The sequence below is a fragment of the Biomphalaria glabrata genome, chromosome 2, assembly GCF_947242115.1.
Source record: "Biomphalaria glabrata chromosome 2, xgBioGlab47.1, whole genome shotgun sequence".
Taxonomy (NCBI): Eukaryota; Metazoa; Mollusca; class Gastropoda; family Planorbidae; genus Biomphalaria; species Biomphalaria glabrata.
The window spans coordinates 33,384,656-33,401,734 of record NC_074712.1 but is presented as its reverse complement, the minus strand read 5'-3'; the positions used below and the strand labels follow the sequence as shown (position 1 = coordinate 33,401,734).

Here is a 17,079-nt window from a genome sequence, read left to right as displayed (position 1 = left end):
CCATATAATTATGTTTATTTTATGCTCATTAGTAATCATGTTGTATGTTTGCCTTGGCAGGTTTTTTGTGTACATTAAACTTGTAATAAGCCTCCTGACTTGCTTCGTCATTTTGGTTGTTATAATTCTGTGTCGAATCCACCACATATATATATATATATATATATATATATATATATATATATATATATAATATATATATATATATATATATTATATATATATATATATATATATATATATATATATATATATATATATATATATATATATATATATATATATATACATGGGCGTAGCCGGGGGGGGGTGCCCGAAATGAAATCCCTCCCCAGGGAGGGGGGATACGGACTTTAGTGACTGATTTTTTACTTTGATTTTGTTTATTTTAGGTGAGATTTTAATGCTAAACCATCACTTGCCCCAGCGCAGCCAAGGGGGTTTTGATTTTAAAACCCCTACCAGGGGGGTTTAAGTTTAAACCCCCCTACCAGGGTATTTTGCAGTTAAATCCCCCTCTTCGATAAAACAAAACAAAAAAATGCAAACGACATCCCCAAATTCTAAGAGCACAGTTAAGGAAGATTTTGATTTTAAAACCCCTCCAAAATTTACGATAAACCCCTCTTCAATATGAAAAAAAAGCATATTATGCACTCAAAATGTCAATTTTAAGTTTGAACTCCCCTCCAGTGGAGTTTGAAGCTAAAAAATACATCTTCAATAAAAAAAAAAAAAAAGCAATTTACACACTCTAAAATCTATGAGCGTAGCCAAAGGGGTTTTGAGTTTAAACCTCCCGCCATCGGGATCTGAAGCTATTTGAGTTTAAATCCCTCTTCAAAAGGGTTTGATGCTAAAAAATACCTCTTCAATATAAAAAAAAAAGCAAATTAAACACTAAAATTATTTGAGCGTAGCCAAGCCAATAGGGGGTTTTGAGTTAAAACTCCTCTCCTCCAGATGGTTTTGAGTTTAAAATCCCCCTACAGAGCATTTTAAGATGGAAAACCTCTATCTTCAATATTATTCTAAAGCAAACTACAGTTACCAAATAACCGTATAAATAGCACATTAGGTTTTTGAAATAAGACTTTTTAATAGCAGGAAAATGCACTGTAGATACCTCAGAATATGCATTTTGTTGGCTTTTAATACCAGAAATAGCGCTCTTTGCGGCGGGGCTTCTGGGGGGGGGGGGGAGCTCCTTACGCTCCCCCAGACCCTCTTGCTGGCTGTCAACAATTTTTCCACTAACAACAGGAAGAAGCTATTCTAGGGCACAATAAACGTGTTCCGAAAGAATGAAGGGTCAGAATGTAATAAAGATTATGTACACACACACACATATATACATACCAATATTTTGTTTTCGCGGGGGGGGGGGGGGGGGCGGGAGAAAAAAAAATACTGGCTACGCCCATGTATATATATATATGATAAGATGGTATATATATGCTTATTAACCAATGACCTAAACTCTGCCAAGTAGCTAGTTTTCCTGGCTAGCTCAGGCAACCTATTCCATGCTCTAATAGCGCTATGGAAGAAGGAGCATTTGTACAAATTTGTCCTAGCATATAGGACGAGGAATGTGCCTTTACCTTTGTGTCTTTCTGAGTATTTTATTAAATTTTGTTTCTGTATTTGAAGATTAGGGTTCAGTGTTTTATGTATAATTGCTACTTTAGTTTTAAGGCTTCTATCCTGAAGGCTTTCTAAATTTAGTGATTTTACTGAAGGTGTTACTCTAGTCAAATGTGAATATTCGTTTGTTATGAGTCCCACTACTCTATTTTGTTCCAGTTTCTTAATGTTTTCTTGAGTTGAGGGGTCCCAAACAGAGGATGCATATTCTACTATTGGCCTAACCATATATATATATATATATATATATATATAGATATATATATATATATATAGATAGATAGATAGATAGAGAGAGAGAGAGAGAGAGAGAGAGAGAGAGAGGGAGAGAGAGGTGTAAAAATCTTTTCTCTAAGACTAGTGACTAGGTAAAAAGTGTCATTATTTTAATATTGCCGGTTTTCCGGTACAGACACTGACAGCCAAACCTAGAGACGGATGTGGGCCTAACAAACATTAGGGACTTCATTTCCTTGAGTCATAGCCTACTTTTGCATTGTCCGGGTTTAAACAATAGCCTTTGACAAAATCAACTACTTAGCGAGCGATAGCAAGGCTTTGTAACAAAAAAAGACCTGTTCGGCATGAGTGAGCATAGGACAGGTCGATTCCTGTGACGGCTACTGTTTGAAGGCCCTAGACTAAGTTAGGCAACTGGTAAGCGAAGACAGCGAGTCACACAGCAACGGTTCACGTCCACGATTGGGCAGGTCCCTCTAGGCCAGTGGTTCCCAAACTTTTTTGCCTCGTAGACCCCTTGCCATGTTTTTTTGGTTTTCGGTAGACCCCCTGCTTAACTTGCAAATTTTAAAAATTCATTAAAAAAAAATTTAAACTAATTTTAACTGTAGTGAGTTAAAGAGTAAAAATGTTATAAAGCTCATCTTTTTAGTGATACAATTCAAATTTTTTTATTGATAAAATTCAAATTTAAATCAATTAAAAATAACAATGTGTATTGCTGGAATCACCAAATATACTAGGAATGTTTAGTTGTCTTTTTTTCGGATTTATCATCTGTTTTTACGGATATTATGTTTCATATAGGAATTAGTTGTTCAGTGAAGTAGTTATTCAAACATTAAATATTAATCAATTAATTAATTGTACAATTTTCGTAAAGTGCAGTTAGGCTCAAATATTGTGTCAGCGAAAATGTTTTCACTAATAGAATTGGCGAAGGCGAGTAACTGTGACCTAAACCAGTAAGCTTCGAGCAGGTAGGTCTCATTACCCCTGGCTTGTTACCTACCTAACAGAAGGAAAACTGAATTCAAAACTCTGCTGCCGAGCAGCATAAACCCAAGCCAGCGTGAAAATAAGGAGCCGGCGACTCTTTGGCAGTTTGTATCACATAGCGCTACACCCTTTTAGAGTCTGCGACGCCTCTGATTCCAAACTCGTTCGCAAAGAATTACATATGAAGCTTTTAATTTTATAACTCACACAACCGATGTGCCTTTGAACTGTAGTGTTGCTTAAAGAAATTCTTTTATTAATATCAGTTGTAGGCTTGTGTAAAACAGTTTTTAAAACAACAACGGCTGGTACAATCAATGTTTTTCCGTATTTTGTTATAAATAAAAGAGATACTTTAAGACGCTCATGAACCATAATCTTCTCTATATGATGTCGAAGAAAGATTTTGTGGGTCTGTTCTGAACTTTGAGTGTTCAAAAGTTTTTCAAATCTGTATCTATTATGTCAGGGTGGCTTTGGTTTCAATTTATCATAAGAAAGGCACTTGGCGATCGCTTGTATGACAAGGAAGGAATGAATCCCAATTTTAAATAATCAACGCTGTATGATCTACATTTCTTTTTGTTAAATATTAATTACATGTAGACAAGATTAAGCTGTTTCAATCAGTATTGAAATTATACACACACGTTTTTTTGTTTGAATAGCAGAATAACTATTTAAAGGATTAACAAAAGTACAAAATACAAATCATATATTAGTGTATGAAATAATGACATTAATGGGATGTAAAAATTAAAGTCAAGACCTGGTTAAATGAAATCTTTTATCGTAGACCCCCATGGACATCTCATAGACCCCCAATTTCTTTTTTCACTTTCGTAGACCCCTTGGAAGTCTTCGTAGACCCCTGGGGGTCTATATAGACCACTTTGGGAATCACTGCTCTAGGCAATGGGAGGGAAAATGTTCATTTCGCCCAAGTCTCACTTTGGTTTTATTTTAGTTTTAAAATTCGAATACATTTTGTTTTAAGCCCATTTAATGTTACTCATAGGTTAGTGGACCTCTCGTCCGTCCGACTTGCAGAAATAAAAGAGTGATCTTTCTATTACTTGGTGTCCAAACTCTTGAGCTATGAAAAGAATTATATACAAGTATAGAGAGAGAGAGAGAGATTTGTGTGAAATATGCTCTCTTCATTTCATTCACTGAAGGTTTGAGATGAAAGTAATGATGAGGTGCTTTTTTTTTTTTTTTTTTTTTGTGTTAATTTCGAAACCACCAGTGCTTTGTTCAAAAAAAAAAAAAAAAATTCATGAACATTGAAAAAAACGTGATCCATTTTAGGGGGGGGGGGTGTAAATGCAAAAAGTGTGGGTGTGCGTTCAAAAATAATATCACTCTTAGTAGATATATGCTATACTTTAGCATGCAACATTTTTCCACTTGTTACATTGGCGGCAGCAATCCAATATGTTTTGCACGTGGGGTGCTTTTACGTAAAAGTGAAAATTGCTACTCTTGGGGAGTGGTCTATTCACAAATTTAGAGGAAGCCAAAACTAATCATTGTCCGTTGACAGAATTTAAAAAAAAATAAAAATTTATCTAAAAGTAAAACAAAAATACATTCTAAAATATTTTGTCGCATTCTAAGCAAACGATTGTAGGCTATGTTTTATTGATATATAAATAGTATTTGCTCCAACCCTATGTTTTGTGCTAACAATTTTCTACTCAATGACATTGTCACGTGTCACTGGGCTTTAGACTTTATATGGCTTACATTATTATCTTTTTATATATACAATTTGTCATACGTTCTCCCATACAGATCGTGTGGCAATCATTATTATCTATCTATCTATCTATCTATCTATCTATCTATCTATCTATCTATCTATCTATCTATCTATCTATCTATCTATCTATCTATCTATCTATCTATCTATCTATCTATCTATCTATCCATCTATCTGTCTGTCTGTCTGTCTGTCTATCTATCTATCTATCTATCTATCTATCTATCTATCTATCTATCTATCTATCTATCTATCTATCTATCTATCGGTATGTCTGTCTGTCTGTCTGACAGTTTTTCTGCCTTCTGTCTCCATAGTTCATCCAATAATATATATGAAGACCACTTCTGTAATCGGAGGAAAGGGGGCTAAGGGCTTCGTTATGCATTTGTATGTTTCAGAGGAATATAGCGGCCAGATAAACCTAGGAAGCAATCTATAGTACTCTGTGAATCTGGAATCGACTTTGCCATAAAAATAACTTTAGCATGCAAACTAGTAAGCCATCCTAAAGGAATCAATGATAGACTCATGGCCCTAAAGCTCCCGATGCTAAATGGAAAGAAACATCCGCAATCCTCATTGTTATAGCAAATCACAGAGTTCGAATTAAAGTCAAATTTAAGAAGATTACCTTTTTATTTACTGTAATATAAGCCTACTGATGTACAATGGTTTCCAGGCCTATAGTACATTTCTATCAGTCAAAAAGCAAGAAGAAAGTGATTGTATACCTCAAAATATGCATTTTTTTGTTTTAAATACGGAAATAGTGCTTGGCGGTGGGGCTCCGACACGAACTCCACTGGGGGAGCTCATAGCGCTTCCGAAAGAATGAATGGTCATTATGTAATAAAAATGTATTATGTACACACACATACATGCATATATATGTGGCGAGTGGGGAGAGGGGAGAAAAAACTCCCCCCCCCCCGAAAAAAAATCCTGGCTACGCCCATGCAACAAGGTGAATACGTATATAAATGCATGATGTCTTAATTTGGTCAGCGTGAACATGGATGTATAACTACAATGAAAATACATTTCCTTGTCCCTAAAAAATAAAATTGAACGCCTTATCACCCATCCCCCCCCCCCCACCCAATCCGTGCTTAGTTTGAGAAACGCTGGTTAGATCATATTTAGTAACAAGCCCTAATCAGAAACAGACTATAGGAGTACCGAAATGTAGATGGCGCTGTTAAGGAAAAACATCTCTTAAAAGGAAATTGAAGGTGACCCCGTGTTGTCGGTCAATAACACACTGTACTTTTTACCCTCGCTGCTGACTCGTAGAGAGATTACTGTGTGAAAATGGTTTCTCAGCAGCTGATACCCCTTTTTTTCCTCTTTTTTCTTCTTATCAAAGAAGGTAAAGTTTGTTTTATATGTTTGTAGATTCAAGTTAATTATTTGTATGCATGAAGAAACATTTGGTTATGAGATACAAATTAACCTAGATTTAGATATCTAGACTCATCAGACTGAGATGATCAGTCATCACTCAATCTCAAAAGACTGATGATCTGATCTAGAGTAACTTACATCTATCGAACACCTTCATTTTAAGGTACTTATCGAACACCCCATTGTATTTTTTAAAATTCTCCTTTATTTCGATGATTATAAAGAAACTAGTCCATTCTTATTGTGCATCGTCCATTTCTTTATAGTTAAGTTATAATTAGTTTCATTTTCACCCGAGGATCATTTTTTTACTTATATTCAAAGTGCATTGGTAATATTGGTATCAAAATTTCACATTTTTTGAACTCTTGGGAAGAGTGGATTGAGTCTCGGGTTAAGGGTATTTTTTAATGCTAATGATGCTTCAGCTCAAAAAAAACTATATAATACGCTTCTAATTAGGCTGAGAAATATTTACAACTATTTATTTGAAATTGTCCTTTGTTACCTAAACATGAAAATTGAGGTTTAAAAAGGGGGTGTTCGATAATAGCAGTTTTTATATAAGCAATCTCAGCTTCGTAAGATATCGAACGCCATTTTAATGTTAAAAATAAACATCAAAGGGATATAACCCAAAGAAGACAAAATATTTAAATTATATATTTTTTTATTGTTATTTTTCAAAATAATGTAATGCAAAGTACAGATATAAATTAATCATATGTTACAATTTGTATCAGCTATTTGTGGTTTACCATAAATGTGCTATATTTTTATAAGTAAATAGATTTACATCGATATGCACTAATTGTACCCATTTTAAAAGCTTGATTTTATGACACACATATATTATAGCTTGATGCTAGTAGCATCTATGCGCAACCACCGGGAGGAACGGAGTGGAATGTATTCTGAGTATTCAGTTGTTGTTTCTTTTTCAGATGCCCCATTCTATTAACTTCTGAATTTAAATTATGTGTTATAAACCAATACCTAGCGCATGTGCTTGATGTGAAGAGATAATAAAACGAAAGGGCAAAGGGGGAGGTATAGAATGCAGATATGGTATTTTGAAATAAAAATGTCTTGGGCAGGTAAAAAAAAAAAGGTCGGGGGATAGGGGAGAGAAACAGTCAAGACACTGTATCCAGAGATCATCAATAATTGATCGACCATTAGAATGTGACGTCAGCCTCAAATACAAGAGTCAGTTGTGCTTCTCGATCTAGACGTGTGGCGCCGGGTCTATAAAATTATATATATATATATATAAATATTTGCCATAAAGTATGATAAAGCTCATAATGCGCTACAAAGACACTCCTTTGAAACATCACAAATACACAAAATAATAACAATAACACATTTAACCACTCTCTTATTCTGCCTACACCCCCCTTACCCGCGCTTCCACTCTCCAACATTCACACTTTTTCAGTGCAAAGTAACAACGTAAATTTCAAGACTCAATCAAAACGCAGCCACCAGACTAACACACAACAAAAAAAAAATGGTCAGTGATAGCGTAACACACAGGTGTAAACCAGGCCATCAACACAGCCCCAAAACATTGTTCAAGTTGTAGTAAGAACAATGTTGAGGGGAAAGGGGGAGGAGCCATCAGTCGAGTACCTACGGTCAAGCCGCTAATTAGGTCACAAACACTAGGCATGATAGATACGTAGTATATATAGATATATGTTGTTTGTGTGTGTGTGTGACAAATACTAAGCGTGCTCTAAAATACGTTTTTTTTTTTGTTGTTTTTTTTTTGGTCAACCAGGTGGTTTAGGGAGGGCGGATTTATCTACATCTATAGGTAACACAGCTTGCAAGCTACCATAGCTTTTCAGCACCCCCCCCCTTTCCCCGCCCAGATCGAAAAATATCTAGCACTGACTTTTGGGCTGTTACATACACTGAGCGTGCTAGATCGGCGGCTAGTTACGTATGTTTTGTTTTTAGGTCAACCAAGTAAACTGTTGTGTCCTGCAATGACTTGGGGAGGGCGGGATTATCTATTGGCTACCAAAGCTTATTAGGCTCTCCCTCAAATAAATAATATCTGGATTTAATTTATTAATGGCCTTATGTCTCAAAACAGCTTAGACCTAAATAAGTACTACGGTAATGCGTTACTGTGCTTAGCACCGTCAGTTTCTAAGCAGAGCTGATCAGTGATAGATTCCTTCGATGTGGACCATTTGAAAATGACTAAAAATCTGTCTTTCTTGACATGGCGTAAAAAAGAAAATGATATAAATAAAAAAAATATAGATTATAACACTTTTGAAACACCATACTTTTCACAAAATTTTAAGATTATAACACTTTTAAAACACCCTACTTCTCTGTGTTCCATAAGTTCTTAATATAAGTGTTCGATAATTTAAGCTTTTGAAATCATCAACCTGACCCATTTTAACATCAAATATAAGTTTAACTATGAGTAGTAATAGAATAAAACATGTCTACTTTTTAAGAAAAATGGATGAGGAGTTCACAGATACAATCAGTTTTTTTCTACGTCTAATTTTTACGGAGATACACAAATTCAAACATAAAAAATGTCGGCGAATGAGCTTAACTTGTTCGATAAATGTAAGTTACTGTAGATTCTAGATCTAGATTCTAGAGTAATCTAGAGACTAGACTAAGTATTAAGTAAGTCTCTAAATCTAAACTCTAGACTAGAGTGACTAAGAGTGTCTAGACTAGACTAAAGTCTAGAGATAGATCTAGCTAGTAATAGCTAGAATATGATTAAACTTAAACATTAAATCATTAAATGGAAACTCCCGATGGTTTTGACAATTTTTTTATAGATTATAGATCTAATATGTTTTGATTTACAGATAATGAATAGAGTAGAGTAAAGGATGGTTGTCGGACACGCTAAGCCATTCTCCTGCCATTTTTAAGTTTCAAAATTCATAACTCTGTAATGGTCTAACCTATGAATAAACTGATTGTGTCAATGAATTCGTCATCCTTTTGTCTATAAAAATAGCTATTTTGTAATGTATTACTACGCTTAGTTAAAATTAGATCTGGTGTGAAGAGGGGTAGGTTGGGTTTTCTGATGCGTAAAAGTTTTCAAAGTTTTCGTCATGATTTTTGTCTCTGTAAAAGTTGTTGGCCGGTTTGGAGATTTATCGGACACTTCAAAGGAAATAAAGATGTCTTCTATATATTAAACATGTTATTATTAAGACATTTCATTCTTAATTTTATTATTCTGTACAATAGCGCAACGACACAAGCCATATTATCACTTTTCCCACGCTCCACGCTTTCATTCTCGGCTTGTAACTTGTAAATGCGTGTTGAAAGTAGATTTACATGCTTGACTAACCAAGGCAGTGTGTATTTTCTCGCCTGACCACTCAATACACACAAACACTATCGCTTGGTTGTCATGTCATGACCGACTACACGTAGTCTAGACTAGCCTTACACTGACCACTTTGTTAGAATCAATCAGACACATGATCTATTTACTATTTAGGACAGGGAGGGGCTTAGTTGAAAATGTTACGTTTTATCATTTTTCTTATCCTAATGCTTTTAAATCTCTCTCTATATATATATATAACTGTACCATAGCTCTAGACTAGGCCGTCACTAAGCCTAACAGCTACTGTAAGAATGAAGCGATACAATTGGTTAAATGTAGTTTCTCTTTCAGTATTATTGAGGGAAGTGACGTATGCCTAACCTAAAAACAAAATATCAAAGAACCCCGTTTTTTTTTAGATGTCAAGAATTTACTAATTTATTAAATATGTTTCTAAGCATTTAAATACAAAATGGTAAAATTTTTACTATTACAACTTTTTACGCAACAGCTCAAATTTGAAAAACCATAGGCATAGGAGTTTCCCTTTAATCATTAATGATTTAAAAAATCATTTATCATGACTTGATTATGATTATACTCTTTCACATGTGCCATTGCGTGTTGCCTGACATTGTAGATGATCATCAAAGTTTAAAGACACAATGATTATCATCTAATGTAGATTCTAATGTCTTAGTGACTGTAGCATGGCTGGATTTCTCAGTGTTAGATCTGTTGGTTTAGAAAAGTTTAGATGTTTTAGGAACTTACTAGGCTCTCTCCTAACTTACTTAAGTAACTTGTACCAAATCTAGAATTTTGACTTTTGTCAGTATTGAAGACTTATCTAGATCTACTAGATTTATTATTGTTTAGATGTCCTTGGTGTACTAGATCTATCTATCTAGAAACTAGTCTTTTTGAACTTTGTCTAGATTATTCTAGTCACTCTAGAATCGACTAGATCATTATTACTAATATTAAATATCTACTCTTAGATTAACTAACTTCATTGATCTTAAGTCTGTCTTAATACCATACATTGCTTACCTTATCACAAACTTTGATTGAAGGATTAAAAAAAAAATAAGTAAAACTAACCAAAGGTGCTATATATCTAGAAATCTAGAGCAGAAAAGTATGTGAATGTGTGGAGGGGGTTGATCCATTGGACAATGCTACAAAAGGTTTGGTTGTCAATATAGTAAAAAAAAATGTGAAAGCGGGGTTAGGGTGGTCTGTTAAATATTGAGAAGCCAAAGAAAAGACTGTTAGAACTTTTTTTTTAGTTAGTAGCAAAATATATTCATATCTGAAATTGTTTTTTGAGCTGATGTAAAATAAGACTAAATTTATTTACTTTATTAATGATACAATTTAAAATATAAGAATTAATGTGATAAAACATACCTCGTTGACCTTAAAATTATTTTGAATTAAACAATCTTGAGTTTATCCTTTTCCTCTTCAAGCTGAGGAGCATTGACCAGCACTGTTTTGTCACTACCATATTTTTGCACATTAACCCTGCATATGTCCAGCACAAATTTCAATAAGTAAAAACATAATCGTACAACCCACACCCTTATATACATAGGCAACGCGAGAATTGCCATAAAGCACCAGTACATAAAGTTGTTGCTCATTAGTCGTATATGTCCCTCAAGACGCAATCATGCTCCAGTTGTTGTTCCAATAAGAGATACATATATTGCAACTTGCATGTGAAATACAAGCTTACGGTCGTATCTGTAGTATGTTGTTTCCACAGAAAGCATTAACTTGCTACGTTTGAGTAAAAAAAAAATTTTAAAATCCTGCACAGGTGACATTCATTTGTAAAAAGTTGTACGAGCCGTGGGTTGTATGTTCAAAATATGGTAACACCATTTTGAAATAATCCTTTCTATAAAACTTGTAATACTCAGCACATAAAAAAAATGTACTAGTTAGCAGACCCAAGAACTGACTTTAAATACAAAGACATAAAAAAGATCAATACATGGTTTTAGATATTCAAATTTTCCCTTACTAATTTTTATTTAAATTTTATTTCTAAGAAAAATTAATTAGCTATTGACTGTACCCTTGATCCAAGTACACTAATTTTACAGAATTAACTTTTACAAATATACATAAAATATTGCTTTGGCAAATGGGAAAAAAATTCAACCTACTAATTCAATAAGTTGCTAGCTATAATGCTACTTTTACAAATATACATAAAATATTGCTTTGGCAAATGGAAATAAAAAATTAACCTACTAATTCAATAAGTTGCTAGCTATAATGCCAACATGTATAGCTTCATGCTGAATTGAGGATGACAAAATCTGTTCCCGGACATTAGAGAACATGTCCTCCTCTCTTTAGGTGAAAATGTAATAAACTTGACAATAGAAAAAATATTTTGACTTAAATTCTTGTGATCCAAATGTGAGAATAATTTCTCTCTCCCCCCCCCCCCCTTTTTTTTTTTTCTTTCTATTTTTAGGAAGAAAGTAAGAATAATACATTAGCAATAAGATTTTAAAGTGCATCATTTTAAAACACTTTTTTTCAGTCAAAAAAGGTCTATGGAATGTTACAAGCTAGCTCTTAAATTGGCATAACCAAATAACTTAATATTTAAATATTAGATTGTTTTTAATGGGAAATCTATTGTTAACATTTTATAAAAAAAAAACATTTTAAATATTGTTGCAAATTGAAATTACATGTAGAATTTTATCTAGAAACATATTTAATTATAGATCAGATATGCATAATTTTGTGAGTACTAATCATGAGTGTACAATTTCTATTGTAAACAAAAAATAATAATTTTACACTCATTTCTAGTTTTAAAGCTACTAAGAAAGTTCAAAATGAGTAGTGAGAATGTCATTAAAATATTTTTTATTGTGTTGTATGGAATGTTTTATTTATTTAAAAATGAATGGAAAAAAATAAATAAATTTTGTGCATTAAATAAATGGAAAAGATGTAAGCTGGGACATGTATATATGGATATGTATTATTTTATTATTAAATATTATTGTACTTGGTTTTATGCTTGGTGTTTGAAATTAAATGAAATTTACTGATTGCATGTGCCTCCATTACAAATAGTGTCACTTTCAATTTAGGAGAAATGATGGCTTCCTTCCATTTTATGAACATGCTAATAAACTTTTGTTCAAACAAGAAGGAAAAATCTGTGTTTTGAATTAGCTGTATGGGTTCTAAATTATCAACATCTACACCATTATAAGGTCTACAAAGATCCTAATTTTTCTTCTATAGTCTTTTAAACATATAAATGGTCTCATAGTTCATTTATGGTTACTTTTATGAAATGTTTTTCTGGTTACTTATCTTTTTTTTTTTTTTCAGGAATCACTTTGAAATGCTATTCATGCAGCAGTGAAATAGCAAATACAAGCTGTCTTACTCCTGGACCAACAACTCCTACAGAGGAATGTAGTGGCAATCAGACAATGTGCAGGAAGATAGAACAACAAAGTGAGTGGGCGATAACATTCAAAACAAGAAACCCTTATAGTTAATAAAGTTGTACAAAATGTTATCATTTGTGGGCATATCATAGAATTATGAAGATTTTGCAAATATGATAGATAGTAGCATTATACTAAGACACAAGTTTACTAAGCATTATTAACAATTGTATAAGAAAGAGTGAGGGTTAATTTATTTAAGAAGTCCTGCAACAGAAACATCTTAACTTTAAAAACTCCAGCATATCAGATTTTGCCAAATATGCTGAAATATGTTTCAAATTTAAAACATCAGGCTTTAATATAAATTTGTACAAGTCTGAGAACATAAAAGTAAAATGCTTTTTTTAATATTAGTTAGACAAATTTAGTTTGCATAATCTATTTGGTATGGGGGGGGGGTACAAGATGATTGGAAATTTCCCTGCATGGTGTATTAGGTGTTTAAAGTAAGGAAGTTTTTTAAAAAAATTTTTCCCTTCTTTCTAGCACTACATAATCAAATTTTCAAAACACTTCCATTTGTAGTACAAAATTTCAATATTGAGTAAGCATTAGACTTTCACCTCATGACTTAAAAACAAATTTTAAAAGAAATGACTAACTTTTGATACCATAATAAAGCTTTGATATTAAGATGAACTGCCACGTATTGAAAATCAAGCACAGTTGTTTTTTTTATTTAGTTGGTAACAGTGAAGTTAAATGTATGCCTTAACTTCATTTACTCTTGAACATCCCCAATACCAGATAACAAACTAAAATGAACCCCTTAATGAATTTTACCATAAAGATACCTAAGTATCAATAGTATATAAAACACTAAATTATAACATACAAATGTGAAGGGATAACCTAATAATATACTAAAACTAAAAAAAAGGATAAATTGTCTATGTGCAGAAGGCTGCACAATGACATTGTACAATTGATAACACATTTTTAAAATTGAAGAAAAGCAATTTTATTAAAATTTTTATTTTCTCAGTTTATTACAATAAAGAGGACAACACCAGAATTTTAAGACAGTGTGCCACCAGTGGAGAAGTTGGGGAATGTTTAGAGAGAACTGGAACCTTTCGTTACAAATCTTGGTATTGCCAGTGCAAAGGTGAATTGTGTAACACTGCCAATAGAATTTTTACACCTTTTACAATAATAGTTGCTTTATTAAGCCTGTTAGGACTAAGACTAGTTTTATGAAATAAAAACTATTTTGTTTTGTAAATTAGTTTTTTTTTTCTTACAAATTCAGATGCATTTATTTTTAGTTTGTGTATATTTAAAAAAAAAAAAATTTTTTTTTTTGGTCACTGAATGAACTGAGAGCATTTTTGTTCAGAATCTCTGAATGCATTGAATCTCCATTAATCCCAGTTAGTTCTAATCAGACTTTTACATTGTACTGGATGTACATTATATATTTGTCGAACATTCCTGCTTTAAACAATATTTTTAACATTTTGTTTATAATGTCATAATATTTGTAGCATTAGGAAATGTTTTATACATTTTTATACATGTGTATTTTTTTTTTTAATCAATCTGTGTGGCATAAAAACTTTATCTACAAGAACCATGCTTTTTAATTTAGCTTTTGTGTATACTCAGATTTTGTCTTTGTTATAATAGGCTCAACTGTAATGAATTTAAGCACCACTCACTATTGATCTATTTTGATTCTCAATAAATCTGAACTAGTCAAGAATTATTTTTTTCTTAGTGCTCTTAAAAAAATGTGGATGTTTTTTTTTTTTTCTTTGAAATAGATGCCAGCTATTTTTGTAGTGTTCATTTTTAACACTGTTTAATAGCAGGAAGTCTTTGTATAAGTGACATTATTACATATATACTAAGTTCATGTCAGTTCATTTTTTAGTCCATTGGCCTATGTTATAATTAGGCTTTTCAAATAATTTAGATAAGAAATCTTGTTTTCCACCACCCTTACTAGGATATTTTTTATATGTATAAAATGTGTATAAAACTGAATGTAATATAAACATTTGAATTGCTATGTTTTTATATTTTTTAAGAAAAATTTAATTTGATTACAATGAGTACATTATAATTACTTAGCTCTAAATTTGTCGAAGTTTAATAAAAAAAAAATGACATATTGTAATTTTTTTTTCTTTTTGTCTGTGAAAATTAGAAATGTTCTGATTTTTAGTGGTAATACAATCTAAGAAATATGAGGACATTGTGTCTTTAGGTTACAACAAAATCTTTACATATTTAAGTCTTGCCATTGACATTAAGGTAAAGAAGGCTAAGAATACACCTGTACTAGAAAAAGAAGTACCTTAATTAGAAGGTAATTGTTCAAAGTCTATTATGTAGATGGAATCGAACCTATTTTACAAAGTTTTGGGTAACAAGTACCGTATAGCTCTTGTTCTGTTCAATTTTATTAAATTATTATTATAGCTTTTATATAGCGCTACTTTCATGCAACTCTACCCGAGTCGGGTGTCTAACCTCGAGCCAAGGTAGCCAAGCTGAGTTCAAACGCACTTTGCCTCTCGATCACGCTTCCCACGAAATAAAGAAATGGTAAAAGAAAGTAATAAGACTCACTCCCCATTGATCTCAGACAACATGCTGCACTACATTCAAGAACATTAAGACCTATCTGTTTAAAAAAAATAATTTTAGGTTAGTTTGTCATTTAATGTTATCACAGCGCCTTGACCCTACATTTTGTTAACATCAACAGCGCTCTATAAATTACATTATTATTATTAGTTAAAATACTTGAAATTGAAACTTTGTTACATAAAGATAAAACAAATTATTAGCAACATACTAGCTAGTGCAAGTTCATTCAAATTACAAAAAGCTGCAGTCATTGTATGCAAAACATGGAAGTAGATGTGATACCTATAAACTAATGATGTTGAACACCGATAATGGTACTTTTTAAGTACCGCTAGCCTACTGTCAGTGTCCTCGGTGGTAACATAATTTAGACTAGATTTCACGCAACATTAAGAAGGACTGTGGTAGACGAGTGGATGGAAGAGAATGACTGATTGGTGAAAGTACTGGTACTTGTAGTGAGAGTTTGAGACGGTGCATGTGTTATTGGTGAAAGTACTGGTACCGGTACTTGTAATGAAAGTTTGAGACGGTGCATGTGTTATTGGTGAAAGTACTGGTACTTGTAGTGAAAGTTTGAGACGGTGCATGTTAGGTTTTTTTTTTTTACTTCTCTACATATACGGTCTCTACTCTGGCACTGTACACCGGTCTCTACACTAGCACTGTACACCGGTCTCTACACTAGCACTGTACACCAGCCCGTTGATTTCTCATGTTTTATATTGTTTATTAGGACTGAAACATTCCCTCCTTTCCCACCTCCCCCTTTTTTTTTTTTTGTTTTACAAGGCTTTATAAACTCACTCTTGTATCTTTCATGGACTTTCATTGATTTTTTACCACTTCAACTCATCCAATCATTTAATTTTACATACATGCTCGTGATCGATGACAACACACACATCAATTTTAAAAATCAACCAATTAGTTTATCAATTATCAAAAAGTGAATGAATCAATAAAAAAAAAAAACAACTTTGTAATACATTTTTGTAAATAAGCGTACCATAGTTTTAATAACACTTTTCAGAAATCATTATCCTTCTACAGGTACCAAAATACGTAAATTTGCACTCCGCATCTCCTAACAATCAATCACCATTTTGTTTACGATTTATTCTCTTTCTACGAAAAAAATATTGTAATAACTTTAAGGGAGGCAACTCAAGGAGGCAAGGATATTTATTATCAGGACATCACATTATAACAACAACTATCTTTAGCACAGTCTTTTCACTTCGGCTCTAGATCTAGACTTGGGCGGAAATCGTTCTCTCCCCTCTAATCCTTCCTAGTCTAGTCACTAATAGTGCGTACCTTCTGAACTATCTTGCATGACGGGGTTATAACATTGCCCCCTTCTTAGCACTTTTCGTCTCGAAAAGAAACAGTGTACGTTTGACAGTTCAGGAGGAGGTCGATCGGTGGGAGCCACACACGGCAGGAAGCGCGTTCCCACGTCTGCACTGTTCTCTGCGGCCAGTCTGTTCTCGAAACAATGACGTGATCGTTTGACACAAAGAGAGATAGTGTCGAGCACTGTTTTCGTCAACACAGCTGTTGATCGAGCACGCTGT

At 33.0% G+C, this 17,079-nt stretch overlaps 1 protein-coding gene across 1 annotated transcript; it reads left to right on the top strand.

Annotated features, from left to right (window-relative positions):
- The first annotated feature begins 5,864 nt into the window (after positions 1-5,864).
- LOC106056815 (uncharacterized) lies at positions 5,865-15,017 on the top strand. The gene is made up of 3 exons (XM_013213671.2): positions 5,865-6,023; positions 12,777-12,905; positions 13,887-15,017. Exons 1-3 carry the CDS (start codon positions 5,966-5,968, stop codon positions 14,099-14,101), a joined length of 402 nt encoding a protein of 133 aa, XP_013069125.1. The 5' UTR covers positions 5,865-5,965; the 3' UTR covers positions 14,102-15,017.
- The last annotated feature ends 2,062 nt before the right edge of the window (positions 15,018-17,079 follow it).

What these genes read in the sequence shown, in the direction of transcription:
- LOC106056815 (XM_013213671.2), top strand. Translation starts at nt 5,966, where the DNA reads ATGGTTTCTCAGCAGCTGATACCCCTTTTTTTCCTCTTTTTTCTTCTT. An exon ending in TTTTCTTCTTATCAAAGAAG is followed by an intron (nt 6,024 to 12,776) that starts GTAAAGTTTGTT and finishes TTTTTTTTTCAG; the next exon opens with GAATCACTTTGAAATGCTAT. An exon ending in CAGGAAGATAGAACAACAAA is followed by an intron (nt 12,906 to 13,886) that starts GTGAGTGGGCGA and finishes TTATTTTCTCAG; the next exon opens with TTTATTACAATAAAGAGGAC.